Source organism: Calliopsis andreniformis, unplaced genomic scaffold, assembly GCF_051401765.1.
Source record: "Calliopsis andreniformis isolate RMS-2024a unplaced genomic scaffold, iyCalAndr_principal scaffold0001, whole genome shotgun sequence".
Lineage (NCBI taxonomy): Eukaryota > Metazoa > Arthropoda > Insecta > Hymenoptera > Andrenidae > Calliopsis > Calliopsis andreniformis.
In genome coordinates, this window is record NW_027480422.1 from 377,724 (window position 1) to 396,412 (window position 18,689).

Sequence of the window (18,689 nt, forward strand, 5' to 3'; positions counted from 1 at the left end):
TTCCATCAGAAAACTGAACCATACCCATAACTTTTCTCTGAGTTTCATTAAAACGTTCTTTATATTCGTAAGCCCTTCATTCTTATTAGACTTTTTGTTTAAGGTTTCAACTTCACTAGCAATGGTATAAGACATATAACCCCCTCTAACTGATTATAAAAATTATATTTTAAAAAGAGAAACGCGCATAAACAGTCCCTTTAATCCTAGTATAACAATCGATTATTTATTATACTAGTTAACCATAGTACGATATATAATAACTTTGTCACTTTAAATTTTATACTATGAAATAATAAATTAAAATTAATGTTTCTATTATTTTAAACTATATTATTATATTTAAAAACTGCGTATGAATTAAGCCTCCCTAATTTACAATATAAAACGTAATGCGTAATAATTTTAGAATAAAATTATCATATATGAGATCTATTTGCAAAGGAATATAAAAAAATAGAAGAATACTGTATTCTTGAAAAAAGCAACATATTTATATTGGCCCTGAAGAAGGAAAGCTATTAGGTTTACTTATAAAAACCCATAAAATCAAAAGTATTGTTGAGATTGTCACGTTATACGGTTATTCGTCGATTTGCATGGCAAAAGCTCTACTGAAAGACGGTCATATATATACAACAGAAAATAATCCTCACCACTCAGGAATAGCAAAAAAAATTTTAGTGTTTGTAATCTAAGCAATAAAATTACTCTAATAGAAGGTGATGCACTGGAAAAAATTAATGAATTATCAGCAAAGGCACCATTTGACATGATATTGATCGATGCTGACAAAAGTAGTTATCCTAAGTATTTAGATTGGGCAGAGTCGTATATTAAACAAGATGGGCTAATCGTTGCAGATAACACTCTATTATTTAATACAGTATTTCTAGAATCGCCTCCAAAAGAAGTATCAGAAAAATCATGGCATGCTATGACGGAGTTTAATAATAATTTATCAGACGAAAAGAAATATTTCTCTATATTGATTCCAAGTCATGAAGGGATGACTGTAGCTTTAAAGCTAACATAAATTAGAAGTCAAGGTCAGCGTAATGTTTAGGAGGGGTAAAACCGGAAACTCTCTCTAATAACATCTCACGAAAAAAAGGCTTTGAATTGACAATGGAGTACCATTCTTTTAAAATTTTACTTTTCTCCCATGGAAAACTACTTACATAGTCCATTACGGAAATATGCGATGCTAAAGCAACATCAGTCAAAGAGAACTTATCAGTTGCAAGCCAAACGTTCTTGTTAATTAAATGTTCGATGTATTCCATATGGCAAGGCAAGTTATGCTGAGCTGCATGAAGAAATCTAGAGTCAGAGCTGCGGTTAGTAATTACCTTTTCATTCATAATATACTTAGTAACTTCATTGTAAATTTGTTGTCGAACCAATTGCTTAGAGCGCGTATTTTAGACTTAATAATAGTGAATGAACCAAGTAATTTGACGTCGCTATTGTAAGTCCCTTCTGTATATTCACAAATGGCATTACTATCCGCTATTACAAAATTATTATCTATTAATACTGGTACTTGCCCAGTTGGATTGATCTCCGTAAATTCATTCCGTTTTTCCCATGGATTTACATACACTAGACCGCAGCCTATTTTTGTCTCTTTTAGAAAGTGATAAAGATAGAGTGAAAAATTACTTGTCTCTGCAGAATTATTGCAGCTGTTTAGTGTCTAACGTTGTAAACAGGAAAAGCTCCAAATTCCGAATGGGACACGAAACCCTTGGGTTTTTCCTGACGCTCAATAGTAATTGACGTGTCGTAAACCCCTGGGTAGTTGCACAGGATGGACTTGGAGACTTTGGAGGCCTGGAGTAAGGTCCATGGTCAGGCATTTAGTTTTGCGTTCCTTACCACTTTATTAGAAAAGGTGGGCGGAATCAACAATTTCGCTATTGGTTCTGTGTTCGCCCTTCCACTAAAATTTGTCTTGAAGAAGGGAAAACAGAAGTTTCATGGAAGAGAGAGCACAGGAAAAAAGGTTGAATTAAGACGAATCGTCAACGAGAAAACTTGTACACTCTTCTTTTTCAATTTTTTAGAACTTTTCCCGGTCATTGTACGACCTCCGTTTTCAGATACACGTTAATCAGTTTTTTTCTGTTATTCACAATAAATTTGATTAAAATCGAGCGCGTTGATGAACCAGTTCGCCATCTAACAATACATTCAAAACAGGAAGGTTCTAAGTTTTCGTGAAATTGGACAAAGAGGTAAATGATATAAAATCATAATATTTCTCTTTTGTTATTCCAGTATCTATAGGTGTTATTCCAGTGTGTGACACTGAAATCCGCATCTTTTTTCGCTAAATCCAAGTTGGGATGACAAGAGAAGAGTATTTTAGGTAACAGTTGTTTACTCCAAAGTAACGTTGCAGGAGATCTACCATATAAATTATTAAGGTTAATATAGGATATACCTTGCTAAATAAAAAAAAGTATAATATTTTATAAGGTATGCAGGCAAGAATTCTGTAATTCGGTCAGATCAGAAATGAAGCAGCCATATCAGAACCTTTTTGAGTTGCATACCTATTTCATTATTTGGTTTATCCAAGGCTATGAGTATAGCATTAAAATGTCGTCCTAGTAGCTTTAAAGATCTAGTAGGTCAAGATATATTAGTGCGTGTATTAGAAAATGCTTTAATTGTAAACAAAATCCCACAGTCCATACTGCTGTCTGGTAGCAGTGGAGTTGGTAAAACCACCACTGCAAGGATAATAGCTTTATGCTTGGATTGTTCCCTGGGGCCAATTTTTGAACCTTCCGGATCATGTGAAAATTGTCTAGCAATAAAAAAATCAAACCATCCAAGTGTAATTGGAATCGATGCAGCAAGTCACACTAGCATTGACGATGTTAAAGTAATCCTGGGAGATATTTGCTACTCACCTACAAGCTCTGAATTTAAAGTCTACATTATAGATGAAGTACACATGTTATCCTGCAGTGCATTTAACGCATTACTTAAAAACCTAGAAGACCCACCATCTGGTGTAAAATTCATTTTAGCAAATACAGAAATAAAAAAGATACCAATAACAATTACTGCACGTTCTCAAAGATTTGATTTACACAACATTCCTATAGCTAAAATAGTAGAACGTTTAAATGATGTTATACAAAGAGAGAGTTATTCCATTGGAATAGGAGCATTACAGTTAATTGCACGACATTCTGGAAATTCAATGCGTAACGCCTTGTTTTTGATGAATCAGGCAGTGCTATATAGCAAAGATGGTGCAATATGCACCAAAAATGTGATAGACATACTTGGCCCAGTGGGTAAAGATATTATATTCGATCTATTAGAGGCAATATTAAAAGGTGATTTACAGAAAGCCCTATCAGTGTTTGACAAGGCGATAAAAACAGCAAACCCACTGAGTATTCTTGAAACAAACAATCAATTCAGTTAGTATGCTGTTTTTTGATTGCAAAAGAAATTGATAATGCAGCTACAGAGTATGAAAAGAACAGGAAAAAAAGATTTAAGTATAAGGAAGTCTTTAATATTCTTTTCGAGATTGTGGAAGGTGTTGCTTAAAGGTACTCAGGATATAAACACTTCAACATGTACCAATGTTGCTGCTGAAATGATGTTAATTAGCCTTTGTTATCTTTCTGATCTGCCTTCTCCGGAACAAGTGGCCAAAAAAATTCTTTCGCAGAATGCACAGCAAAGGAATACGCATAATGTAGGAAATGAACAGCAACAAAATTATGATTTTGACAAAGCTTTGCAACTATTAAGGCGGAGTAACTAAATTTATTTTTACAATCTACTGTGTAATAATCTACAATTAATAGATTGTGACCCTGGATATTTAAAATTAAAAGCTATATCTTGGTTGGATAGTAATTCTTGCAATGACTTAAAAAATTACTTAAACCAGGTGACTCAGCAGGAGTGGGTTATTAGAGTTGATACGGGTTATATAAATAGGGAAGTGAGTAATTTAAATTATGAACCTGCAGTTAAGGATATACTTGATACATTTAAAGGTGCAAAAATAGTTAATGTAAAAAATAAGGAGTAAGTTGTGGATTTTAGTCAAATATTGAAACAAGCGCAAGTGATGCAAAAAAAGCTTGCAGAAGCTCAAGAAAAATATGTTGGGAATGAGTTTCAAGGTATTTCTGGTGGTGGCAAAGTTTCTGTATTAGTGACAGTCATAAAAATACGTAGCTATAAAGCCAAAAAGGTGAACATAGACATAGAATTTATGAGAAATGAGGGAAAAGGTATAGTAGAGGATTTAGTAACAGCAACGTTTAATAATGCCGTTAAGAAAGCAGAAGAAGGTATGGCAAATGCAACTTCTGATCTTGCAGGTTTACCACCTGGATTTAAACTTCCTTTTTGAATTCACTACTGAAGTTTCTTTTAGAGTAAGTATTTCTTTTCTAATATTTCCAACGTTAGTACTTCTTCATATAATGCACTATAGCTAGCACGGCCCTACGTCATACCGCCGCGGATAGATTTCGCTAACACGTAGCGGAATGACAAGTTTTACGCTTTTCAAATTGTAGAAACCACTTTAGCTATAGAATATTATACAAAGATGGAAGAAGCCCACAATGGTGAAAATGGGGCAGAAGGTAAAGAGACATTAGAGCTGATGAGAGGATACCAAAACATCCAGAGTAAAAAAGTCGTGTAATTCTATTTACTAATTAATAAAATCTTTGCCTCTTCCAAAAAATTGGTTAAAATGTAGAATACTTTGTGTTATTAAGCTAGCACTTGACTTAACCTTAGTTGTTACTTAGACTGCTAAAGTGGAATTTTAATGTCTTTAAGAGGACAATTATACGTTATAAAGAGTTTTTTTCAGCAGCCGTCTTAGCAACGTTGCTAAGTTTATCAAACTCTGCTTTTCAGATCCTCTTGGTCCAATAAGTGATGAAGAAACTAACTACTACATTTGTTTGCAATACAATGTTGAAGTTTTACCTCTTTTCACAAAAATTAAAGGTATCGAATATAAAAAGGGCAAAGACAGTCATAATCCACTAGGAGCACCATTTATAGCTGGTGGTGGTGCATTTGGTTACAAAATTGATGACATCAGGGTTGATGTTGAAGGGGCTTGTCCACGACAAAGCAAAAACGATGTTGATGGTGCAGTACTTACGCCAACAGATGCTATTGCGGTCAGTTTAACAGCAACCTCAGGACTAGTTAACGTTTATTACGATATAGCAATTGGAGATATGCCTATCACTCCATACATTAGTGTTGGTGTTGGTGCAGCGCGTATTAGCACTTCTCTGAAAACCGCTGTGAATGATCAAAACAGTAAATTTTATTTTGCTGGTCAAGTAAAAGCTGGTATTAGTCATGATGTAACTCCAGAAGTCAAACTCTATGCTAGAGCTCCTTATTTTGGTTCTTACGGTGCTAATTTCGATACAAGCACTGATAAGAAAGACAGAGAAGGACATACAGTTCTTTACAACACTGCTGGTGCAGATGCTGGAGTAGCGTTTAATTTTCAGTCTATTTCAGTCTTGTTATCTCAGTGAGTTTTTTCTTGTCATTCAAGTAGCATGACAGTGGGGTGGTTTTGTTGTATAGAAGCAGAGAAACTAATGATTACTGACTAAATTTATTACGAAATGACGATTTAACGATAAATATGCCACAAAAAACGAGAGTCAGCAACCATAGAGGGTATAAAAAATTTCTAGAAAAAAGAGGAAATATTTTTCATTATATCAACGAAGCCACAGAAAATTAGTATGAAATTGGGCCAAAAATGTAGATGGCAACAATATTTACAGCAATAAAGTGGTAATTTTGGTACATATAATAGCCCATCTATTCAGAATAGGTTTGAGACGAACAGTGGGATCTTTACATAAATACGTTGAACAAATAGGAAAAAATTTGCACCTATTCACAAGCGTCAAAAGGAACTTGATAGCAAGATCAATGATTGCAGTTCTCTAATTGCATATGAGCGAACAATAATTTTTGTACAAATCAAAACAGCATATTTCCTTTTTAATCATTAATAATTTTACATAGTTTAAAGTAGCAAGGTTCCATGGTTCTCTTCACGGTCTGATACGACTAGTCTATATTTTAGCCAAGCCGCACTATACTTGTTAGGCGGAAGTGGACGGCGACATGTTGTTTACGAGTCTCAGCTTCACTCTGCAATTTTGCTTATTCCTTCCATCGGCATTACTACCTTGAGTAAAATTATTCTTTCATGCTCCTCCTACACTTTCTAATAACGAAATTCTGTTTTATTGACTAACATTCTATGCATAATTACAGGCAATTTTCTTGTTACTGTTACAATTGCTTTTTTCGTCCCTTTTTCCTTTGCAAGCTTCAATCCCCAGCTTCTCAACTTAAAAGTTTTCCTATTGATTGTAAATAAGACTGGTGCAGCTTCATATAATATACTTCTACATTCCATGTGACCCATTTTTGATATACTACCATGTCGGTCAACTTCTCTAGAAGCGTACTGTATTGGGCTCAACCCCATATAAGCTCCAACTGTATAAGATGTTTCACACCTATATGAATCATCTATTATAGCTTTATATGTCATTGCTACTATAACACGAACTCCTGGGACCGTAGTTAATAATTTACAGTCCTCATCCTTTCTGTCTTGCTCTGAAAGTATTTTGTCAGGTTCTCTTATTGATTCTTCTATTGTTTTTAAGCTATGTAGTAATGCTTCAACTGAATTCCTACTGATATCATCCGCATTATTTATTGTCTCTTGTATTCTTAAAGCAAAAGTTTCAAATTTTGATCGTTTACCGAGCTTTATTTTATGTATCTTCAGTAACCCTCTTATTGTTCCAACAATTTGCTATTTGCTGCATATTAACAGCCTTCGACTTCCACGTCCTACTTTAATTTGACAAGGTTCATCTGATTTTACTAACACATCTTTGTATAGCCCAACTCTCATCATTTGTGCTATGCCTTTTGCATCATTTTTATCGCTCTTGTTGATTCTTGCAGACTACGCTGTCGCCTTATGCATTGCATCTACTAAAATTACAGGTAATCCAAAACTCCTTAATTTTTTGCATATTGATATTGATAGCAATCCACTTTCTATCCCTATCACTTCATATCGTTTGCCTTGGTCAAGCAGGCACTTAGCTATTGCGTCACTCTCGCTTGCAAGAACCTCTTCCTTAACATTTTTTCCTCTCTCATCAACGATACTGATAAAAGTTTCTTTGTGTGAGACATCTAAACCGCTATAATACTTCATGAGGCTACTCCTACTGTAAAAGTTTAAATTGTTTTTGAAGAACTTATTCTACTGAATTCGTTACTTCGTGCCAAAATAATGGAGTACGTCTCTCCATCATTCAACAGCAATTACAGTATGTTGTATCTATTAGATGCATATGAGAAATTAGTGTTAAGCAAACTAATAATAGTGAGCAAAAAGGATGAAACTCTGAATGTAAGGAAATAGATTTGAGGAGGGTTAAATGGTAACAGTTAGTTTATATACAAGAGTTTCTTCAGGGAGATAAGCACAAGAGAGTACAATAGCAATTCAAATTGCTGATGTAGAGAATCAAATTAGTATAGACAGACATAAATTATTAAATGTATGTAAATTTATTGATAATGGTTCTAATATAATCCGCCCTGGTTTAGAAAAATCACGTGATGAAATACAAGAAGGTAGGTTTAATGAGGTGTATATTCATTCTCCTGATCGTTCACCTCGCACGTATGCATATCAGATAGTATCAAGTGTTCAAGAAACTAGGAGTAGAAGTCATTTTTTTAAATAAGCGACAATCCAGAATCTCAATTACTATTACAAATGCAGGGAATGGTAGCAGAGTATGAACATAGAAAAATCATGAAACGAAGCTACCGAGGAAAGATTTATGCAGCCAATAAGGGTTATATAGGTGTAATGTGTGCTGCACATTATGGCTATCATTATACAGGGTGTCCTAAACCAAGTGCGGGAGCCGGAAATGTGAGATTCCTGGGGTGATCCTAAACAACATTTTCCTTTGCAAAAATGTACTCCGAAGCTTTGTTAACGAGTTATTAACGAAAAACCACGACAAATCAGAGAGCACGAGTAGCGAGCGCTCGGCCGACCAGCGACAGGGCACAAGCTACACGGAGCGTCTGCTATTCACTGTGCTCGAGGCTTGTACAGGAAACTCAAAATGTTTACGTCAATGCTCAATTTCTCCTAAACAATTTGATGAAAAATTATGAAGGAAATTAGGACCACGTTAGCTATTGAGTCATATATCATAGAATTTTTTCAGATTCCTAAATTAATTATCCAAGTTGTAAAAAATAAAGAACGAGAAGAAAGAATCTTGAAATGCTGATTTAGTAAAGTAATGACACAGTATAAAAAATAAAGAGCAATGTTTTCGTATTTCCTACGGATTGTACGTTACTTTACTGTGTATTAAAACATTGAAAGCTCTTCAAGGGTACTTATTTCATAATGAATGAGTAAAAATTGGACGTATTATTTGCTGCAATCAGTAAAAGGTACGGAAACATTGATTTTTACTTTTTGAATTACGACGGACTGAAACAAAGAATGTTTAAATGACTTGGGATTAATAATATGACTACAGTAATATGAATAATTAGTATTCGTGAAACTTACCCATTTGGAGAAGAATTCACCTGCTGCATAAACAGTTACTCCATTGGGTCACTGTGCCGATCCCGGTCACTGAGGGATGATGTCCAGGTAGCGTTGACCGCAGGTAGTACAGCACAAGAAGACACTTTGTATTTACAACACTTCGTGGTAACTATCACTGATCACTTCACTAAACGAGCTCTTCACCTTTTAATGACCGACAACCGATTACTTTGAAACATTTTTCCGCATTCCGTAAATAAAAACAAGATCTTACACAGTTCGGCGGCGAAATTACGATCGATACTGACGATTTTTTCCGAAGTCTCTTTCCTCGTGCCCTCGCATCCCTCCAGCACGACTTCTCGGGGTGTAGCTGCGTCGAAATACTCGAATTTGATTTGCTAGCTGACACAAACGAGGTGGGATCTTCCTCGGTTACTTCTTTTAGTGGAAGTGGTATTCTCTTCTTCGAGTCGTAAAAGTCACAAGACAAAAGCATGGGGACAGCAAAGGCATATGTGACCAGCGTAGGAGACCGTAACGAGTGTCTCGCAGATGTGGCCGTTTCTGGTCACAGGTATTGCCTTGCCTAGTTCGAAGGAGCCATCGGTACCTGAGACCGAATTCTGCGAGGGTCGCGTTGCGCTTACCATGGAAGTCCTTTCGATGGATTCGGACGGATGATATATGGAATTGCCCGTTGCTAAAACGCCAGTTGGAGAGATCATCTGAAAGTTAAACATTTGGCCAACGGATGTCTCGCATAGACAGACAAACTTGTCGATGAAGAGAAAATACGGCTATTGTATTCTCATTCTGTAGTTGCTTTAATATCACAGCCCTGCGGCCGGCATGCAATTTATTACGGCACATACAAACAGTGTTCAACCGATGTTTGTTTCTCTTTTACCCAATTTTCGTAAACCTTTTCGACCTATACGGGACGCTTACACATGTATTAAAGGTTTAACGGATCTTTTACGTCCGCGTAAATGCATTAAGGTACATGTAAAATCAGGCCCTCCTTTATAAACCACTTGGGAATTAAACTCAATACAGTAGCAGTACTTCCTTTCGTTCAGAATATTGCAACGAATATCTGTTTATCGTTTCGAATTTGTTTCATAAAAATATTTTGAAAGATAGCAGGGCAAACAATAAGAATAAATGCACGGTCATTACATGTGCAGCGTGATAAAAAGCAAGGCTCGGTCGCAAGACGCAGACATCAAGATTGTTAAAGGGATTCGAATACAATTGATGTATTTAACCCCCGTTACAGCGACGGATTAATCTCTGCAAGACATTCGTTGACCAAATGTTTATGGGCAAAAGAGTTTTCCCAACTCACTTTTTAACAACGGGCAATTCAATATTTCATCCCTCCGAATGCATCGAAAGGACTTCCATGGTAAGCGCGACGCGACCCTCGAGGCCTTCGGTCTCGAGTACCGATGGCTCCTTCGAACTAGGCAAGGCAATAACTATGATCATAAACGGCCACGTCTACGAGACGCTCGTTAAGGTCTCCTACGCTAATCCGATATGCCTTTTATTCTCCCCATGAATTTGCTTGTGACTTTTTCGACTCGAAGGAGAGACTACCACCTCCACCAAAAAAAGTAACCGAGGTGGATCCAACCTTGTTGGTGTCAGCTAGCGAATCAATTTCGAGTATTTTGACGAAGCTACACCCCAAGAAGTCGTGCTGGACGGATGCGAGGGCATGAGGAAGGAGACTTCGGAAAAAATCGTCAGTATCGATCGTAATTTCGCCGCCAAACAGAGTAACATATTGTTCTTATTTGCGGATTGCTGCAGAACGTTTTAAAGTAATATGTTGTCGGTCATTAAAGAGTCATGTGCTCGTCTGGTGAAGTGATCAGTGTTAGTGTCCGCGAAGTGTTGTAAATGCAAAGTGGCTTCTTTTACTGTTGTACCTGCGGTCAACGGTACCTGGACATCATCCCCCATTGATCGGGATCGGCACAACGACCTAATGCAGCAAGTGTTCAGGCAGCAGGTGAATTCCTCTCCGAATGGGTGAGTCCTACCGATTGTAATTACTCAGATTACTATAATCATATTATTTATCTTAATTCATTGAAACATTTTTTGCTTTGCTCCGTCATAATTGAAATGATAAAAATCAATGTTTCCATACCTTTTGCCGATTACAGCAACTAATACGTCCAATTTTCATTCATTCATTATAGAATAAGTATTTTTGTACACTTTTCAATATTTTGATACACAGTAAAATAACGTACAATCCGCAGGAACTACAGAAACATAGCTTTTTATTTTTTTTAATACGGCATTCCTTTACTAAATCGGCATTTTAAGATTCCTTCTTCCCGTTTTTAATTTTTTACCACTTGGATAATTGCTAGAATCTCTGAGTTCAGGGATCTAACGGGTTCCGAGATAAAAGGGCTTATCTACGACGTTTATTGATTAGTTAAAAAACTCTGGGACGGGGGCTCCAGGTGCTTGGGACGCGGTCCATTCCGATGGCTGAACAGGGCCCTTCTCCTCCCTCGGACGCCGGTTAGCGACGTTGGCGTCTGGAAAAGAAAATAGCGGTTGTACCGCACAAGTGAGAGAGCGTATTGCTTTCAAGCTATACCGTGTCTTCCAGACTGCAGGCTTCGATAACGAGCGTATGTGGAGGGGGGAACAGTACCTTGACGTAACGTTGAGGTAGTGCCCTGGACTATAATACCTACGATTCTTCGCTCTGAAGAAAGCGTCGGCAGACGAGTGTACAGAGAGGAGGGATCCTCCTTTTCTCTGCGTAACATGCCTTCCAAGAATGCTTGCCTCGTCCGAATCACGGTTGTAAGCCGACATTCGCGAGCTTTCACGGCACTAGCACTGGCTAGGCTTGGTGGCTGATAAAGGCCAGAGATTTTATCACTCACAGTTCACCACGACGTGCGCGTCAATTCGTCGCATGCGGGTTGCTACCAAACGGGTGGTATAACACGGGCAACGCAGAGGTGACGCACTTACGTTTACCCTCTCTGTTTGGTGTCAAATATCGTGGCTGAACCAAGAAGTGGTCTTGATAGCTCCTCCGACGAATAGCAAACTCAGTGAATCGAAGTAACCACCAACTCCAAGAGTGCAGTTACTCGTCTTTTAAAAGCAACGCTGCTAAACAATCGACGCTCCTTCGCACGTGTATTATGTGATTCTCGAATGAAGCAATATCGAACTGCAGTACAATAACACAGCGCAGAGGGCGTTGCGAGCTAAGGAACTTGGTGCCCAAATTTCCTAACTCAGCAGACTCTTCTATAATTGCTGTACCTTGCTACCGTGCGAGCGATAGGTGCAAGACTGACGTCGACTTGCGAGCGCGAGACGCTCCGCGAAAATCGTGGAGTCCCCGAAAATCCGCTACGCGGCGCTCGCTTATCGTTGTCTATCTGCATCAAATGTTTCGATTTTACTCTCTCTCTTTGTCAGGCTCCGATACTCCCACTCGATATCGGGTCTGAGATTCAAACAGCTGATCGTGATCGCTCACCTGTTCGAACTTCAACCCCATCGGCTGAAAAACCGAGTCGTATGTCGAATGTACCGAGGTTATTGTGAACCTAACTGAATCCCCTAGCGAAGGTGACCTTCAGTCGGTCACGTATGTTGATGTGCTGCGATTCTCGCGGACGAAACAAAGATTCGAAATTTAACTGTATTTTAAACAATAATTAATTTAAATATCTGAGAAAATTCTATAATATATGTTTGAATAGTTAGCGTGGTCCTAATTTTTTTCATAATATTTCATCCAATAGTTTAGGAGAAATTGAGCATTGGCGTAAACATTTTGAGTTTCTTGTGCAAGCCTCGATCACGGTGAATAGCAGACGCTCTGCGTAGCTTGTGCTCTGTCGCTGGTGAGCCAAGCGGTCGCTATTCGAGCTGTCCGATTGGTCGGGGTTTTTTCGTTAATAACTCGTTAACAAAGCTTCGGCGGATATTTTTGCAAAGGAAAACGTTGTGAGGATTACCCCAGGAATCTCCCATTTCCGGCTCCCGCAGTTAGCTTGGAACGTCATGTATAAATGAAAATACAGAGGCAGAATGAGCCTTATGTGAAATTTATGAAGATGGAGCTGAAGTTATTCGTAAAGTATTCTTTTTGGTAGGAAGAAAAAGAGCGAGTATAGGAGAAGTATGTCGTGGGCTAAGTGCTATGTCCGTTATGCCGCGAACAGGAAAAGAATATTACGATTGGGCTGTAGTTTTGAGTATGTAAAGAAACTCTGCGTATACAGTACAAGCAGCTTTTTGTAAAACAAGTTTAGGCGTAAAATTAAAACATATAAAACCAAAAACAACTCTTGCGATCAACCAAAAGATAATTATTCTACTTATCATGTTCTAAAAGAGGATTGGATTTATATTAGAGTACCTAGTATAGTAAACAAAGATTTATTTGATATAGTTCAAGAACAATTAGCAGAGAATAGAAAAATGGCAAGAACAAGACAAAGAGGAGCAAGATATTCATTTCAAGTTTTAGTAGTATGTAAGCTTTGTAATTATGCATATTACAGTACTAGCACTGCAAGGAATAAGGAGGGAAAAAACTAATCATCAGATGTGTTATCGTTGTATTGGCACGGATTCATACCGTTTTGGTGGTAATAAAATGTGTAACAACTAATTAATTCGAACAGACACATTAGACATAGCTATGTGGGAAAAAGTAAAGCATCTATTGAAAGATCCGAATAGAATATTAGAGGAGTATAAATGAAGACTTTCAGAACTTAAAGAATCACCACAGGATCAAAAAAGCGCATTGCGTGAAGCACAAGAAAGTAAACTAAAACGTGGTATTACAAGGTTAATTGATAGTTATGCTCTAGAATATATTGATCACGAAGAGTTAGAACCAAGAATTAAAGCAATGAAACCAAACTTAGAAATGGTTGAAGAATAAGGAAAAAACATTTGATGAAAAGAAAAACTCACACAAGAGTTCACTCCAGTAGTAACAAATTTAGAGGGATTTTCCTGTAGTATTAACTCAAATCTTGATAATTCAGACTTGATAACTGAATGTGATATTATTAGAGCGTTAGTTAAGCGAATTGGGATTAATTTTGAGGATGTGAACGTCGTGTTTCGAGTGAAAGAGCTTCTATACTCTCCTCATGGGGAGAAAAATTAATACTGGCAATGCTGTTGTAGGGGTTGTCATACCGCTGCTTGTTAATGGGATCTATGCTAAGAGATACCGCTGCGGTATGACGTCTTGTTTGGAACTTATAGCCTTGTCGTTCCAACGCGTGACGCTGAAATCCAGAAAACTTAACTGCAAGTAAATGCACTGGATTTGGTGAGGGTAGGTTTTAGTTAAAATGAAACGCTTTCGATCAAAAACTGGATCCCAGTGTCTGGGTAATAGGATGACACCGTCATAAAGGAACCAGTGTCAGCTACTTGGATGACAGGAGAATAACACCCTCCTAGTAGGCCCAAATAGCAATATTTGTGCACTTGTGGGCGTCGACCCTATCCTAGTGTTGCATATCAAGCTCATTATCAGTATGTAAATCTTGGACCAAATCTACAACGTATTCTTTCTGAACAGTTATACTAACTTTGATTTCGGATGCTGTGATTGCAAGTATTTCTATCTCTTTTTCGCCAGAAACCTTGAGTGTGCGGTGCATCACTCCAGTATTAGACATAACACCAATACCAATTGTTGAAATTTTAGCTATATTATCGCTTATAGCATAAGTTTCATTCTTATCCAGTAACTTTTCCATTAAATCAATATCAAATTTGGAGATAACAAAACTTGACCCATGCATCATATCGATTTTAACGTATGCCCCTGCCATACATATCTCTTAAAGTTCGCCAGTTATTTGCAATGTTAGTGAAAGTTACAAGAGCTTTATTAGTGCTATAAGCTATTCCAGTAATTAAGTATCTTTTGTGTACATCACTTTTGTGTAGTACTGTGGTGCCTTCTACTTCTTTAAAAGCGGATAGCAATTGTATTTTAATGTTACGCTTCATTGCAAGTTGTACTGAACGATTATGCAGTACTTTAGCACCAGATGACGACATTTTCAACATTTCATTCTAAGAGACAAATTTGAGCTTGTCTGCCTTTGGAACAATTCTCGGGTCTGCTGTATATATTCCATCAATATCAGTAGAAATTTCGCAAGTTCTAACACCAGGGGCTACAGTGAAGGCAACTGCTGATATATCGGAGCCTTCTCTTCCAAAAGTAGTGATTCTATCATCATTTATACCCTGAGAACCAGCGATTATCGCAGCAGTATAACCCTTAGGAAAAGATCTCTTCCCACGGTCAATCTTTATTGTTTTTATTTTAGACTCAGGATAAAAATCATCAGTTACAATTGGTAACTGCCAGGCAAGCCAGGATTTAGTATTAACCCCGACCGATTGGAGAGTGATAGCTAATAGACCGCAAGAAATTTGTTCTTCTGCTGAAAGAAGGACGTCATACTCTGATAACTCTTGTCTGCAACTTAAATTTCATATTTGCCTAGCCTGAAAGGCCATTTGATCAGTAAATCCTGCAACAGCAGATACAACAACGATCACAGTACAACCTTTCTCAATATCGTTTTTTATCAAATTTGGAACTCGGTTTAAATCAGTTAGCGAAGTTCCACCAAATTTTTTTATGATTATTTTATCCATAGTTACAATATAACTCACTTCTGAAGAAAAATATAGTTTTTGTAGAGGTAGAGGTTGTCCGGAAACTGGAATTAAGGTACAGTACAAGATCTGTGGTTCCAGAGTCTGTTGGTACGGATCTATTATTAATAATTCAGGAGACTTTATTAACTAAGAACATATAAATTCAAAAGGTGTAAGACCCCTAAGAGCTTTGAGGCTCTCTGTATAATTGTAGGCCATGACAAAGTTATAAAGATGCTCCTTAAGTTGCTGATGCGAACGATAGTAATATTTCTTAAGTGTAGCATACTTTAAAGTTTTATTCATACGTTCAACTTGTCCATTTGTCCAAGAATCGCTAACTTTTGTCAGACAATGTTTAATGTTATTTTCTTTACAAAATCTATCAAATATGTGTTGGAAGGCGTATTTACGGCGTTTCTGATTTGTAAATTGTATGCCATTATTTGTCAAAGTAGTGTGGATTTTACACGGTAAAATTCTAATCAGATTATCAAAAACTCAGCAGCTATGGGTTTTGTAGCACTTTTGTGCAACTCAACGTAGGTGGATTTGGATGTTCTATCTATTGCAATAAAGAAATACAGCTTTCCTTCTTCTGTTCTAACTTCCGCGATATCAATATGGAAATAGCCTATAGGATATTGTTCGAATTTCTTTCTTAGTTTCACTTCACCATCGACATCTGGTACTCTGCTAATGTTGTGCTTTTGTAAGCAACGATATAAGCTGGAGGGACTCAAATGTGGGATTGAGGTTTGTAAAGCGTAGAGACAGTCATCTAATGGCAAAGGAGTATGTTTACGAAATGCAACAATTATAGCCTCCTCTTCTTAAGTTAAAACAGTTGATCTTGAATGCTTTAGAAACATATTAGCATCTTTGATAAATGAGTGTTTTCTCCACTTAATTATAGTTTTTGGTTTAAGGTTATGACATTTAGAGAGTTTTGCTATGCTCTGTTTACTATTTTGTATTGCTCTACGAATTGTCTCTGTTTTTCTGGCGCACCGATGTAATACTTGACCCATAATTCCTCCCTTGATGATATTTTTTTTTTCACATTTTATCATACCATCACACTCTGGGACTCTGCATCTAATACAATTATAGAACAAGTTTAAAAGTTCTGGTAAAGTAGTTTTATTTACAAAGAATATGCTACTCGAAATTGAAAAGCGCAGCATAACAAATGCATTGTGGAAGTTGCAAGAAACATATCAAAGGGAAATATTAACTCGTATACAGGGATTTGAGTTGCCAGAAGTACCAGCAAGAATATTGGTTACTCGTGGTGTTAACATAGAAAATGGGAGCGACATCTTATATCCATTAATCCGATCGCTATTACCAGATCCCTTTCACATTCGTGATATGGATAAAGCTGTTTCTCGTATAATACAGGCAATAAAAAATAATGAATGCGTTGCAATATTTAGTGACTATGATATTGATGGTGCAATGTCGTCAGCATTGAGTAACAGGTACCTGAGAGCAATCGACATACACTCAATAATCTACATTCCAGATCGTGTTGTTGAGGGCTATGGATTCAGCACAGACCTTTTATTACAACGTAAAACCAACAGTATCGATTCATGTATTTCCGTTGATTGCGGTGCGCATGCATATCAACCAATAGAAGATCCAAAGGTCCTTGGTCTTGATATTATAGCTGTCGATCATCATCTTGGTACGTAAAAGTTACCAAGCGTCGTAGCAGTTGTTAGCCCAAACAGCCTTGATGAAAGCTCACCTTATACTCACCTTGCAACAGTTGGAGTGTCACTTCTGCTGATTATTGCTCTTATGATCGAAAAACTGCTGTATTTATTCTGAACTTTATGCTTCTGGCATTGATTTCTGCGACATCAATTGTACCATCTGGTAGGGTAGATTCTTATAGTGAAGCCTAAGTTGTCCAGTACGCAAATATAACCTTTGTCTTGCCATGTCTTGTATATGAACATGCCATATGGTCCAAGAACTGCTGTATTGACTCAGAATTTTTAAAACTCTCAAGCCGATACCAGTGGCCATAATTGTCCAAACTCGTTGGGCGACGTCTCGTACTGAAGCCTCTGTCGTACAGAACGTAAATACAAGCATTATTTTCTATACCACTGCATCTGCACCTATATACAAGCAAATATATTCTGCTCTTTATTCTGAAGTTGATGGTTCTGGTGTCGTTTTCTGCGGCCCTAATTGTCCCATCCGGATGGTATACGTCGCAAAGTAAAGCCTAGGTTGTCCAGAACGTAAATATAACCGTCACTTTGCCATTCGTTGTATGTGAACCAGTCATATGGACGAAGATCTGGTGTATCTATTTTGTATTTTATGCCTCACAAGTCGATTTCAGCAGCCCTAATTGTCCGATCTAGTGGGACAACACCTTAAAGTGAGGCCTAGGTTGACCGGAACGTAACTATAACAATTACATTGCCAATCGTTCCATCTGATCCGGGCATAATATCGAAAAACAGCTGAATTTATTTTGAATTTTTCAGCGTATTCAATTGATTTTTGCAATCCTATTTGTCCCATCTCGTAGGTAATTTCCTTATGGTGAAGCCCAAGTTGTCCAGACAGCAAATATAGCCATTATTTTGCAATACCATGTACCTGAACCTGTCATATGGTCCAATAACTGCTGTATTTATATCTGTATTCTATGCTCCACAAGTCGATTTCTACAGCCCTAATTGTCCGATCCAGAGGTATAGCGTCTTAAACTGTAGACTGGGATGCCCGAACGTAAATATAAATATCACCTTGCTACTCGTTGCATCTGTTCCTGTCATACGAACGAAAAACAGCTGTATTTATATTGAACTTTATGCTTCTGGCGTTGATTTCTGGGGCCCCTACTCTTCCATCTGGTAGAGCAGCGACTTAGACTGAAGCCTAGGGTGCCCGGAACGTAGAAATGACTATTACTTCGCCAATCGCTTCATCTGTTCCTGTCATACGATCGAAAGACAGCTGTATCTATATAGAATTTTATGCTTTCGCAGTTGATTCCTATGGCCCTAACTCTTCTTGCTGGTAGAGCAGCGCCTGAAAGTGAAACATAGGTTGCCCGGAAGGTAAATATAACCATTACCTGGACATACCTTGCAACTATTCCAGTCTTACCGTCGAAAAGCTGATGTAATTATTATGAACTTTATGCTTCTGGGGTTGATTTCTAACGCTCTGATGCTTCCATCTGGTAGAGGAACGCCTTAGACTGAAGCACCAGGGCGCCCGATACGTGGAAATGATCATTACTTTGCCAGTCGTTGCATCTGTTCCTGTCATATGATCG

General features: G+C 37.5%; 1 protein-coding gene and 1 pseudogene across 1 annotated transcript; both read left to right on the forward strand.

Annotated features, from left to right (window-relative positions):
* The first annotated feature begins 392 nt into the window (after nt 1–392).
* LOC143186430 (catechol O-methyltransferase-like) lies at nt 393–1,036 on the forward strand. The gene is given in 3 exon segments (XM_076390105.1): nt 393–396; nt 511–666; nt 669–1,036. Coding segments are annotated over 3 exon segments (528 nt in total).
* Nucleotides 1,037–4,600: 3,564 nt separating this feature from the next.
* LOC143186431 (uncharacterized) lies at nt 4,601–5,645 on the forward strand (annotated as a pseudogene).
* The last annotated feature ends 13,044 nt before the right edge of the window (nt 5,646–18,689 follow it).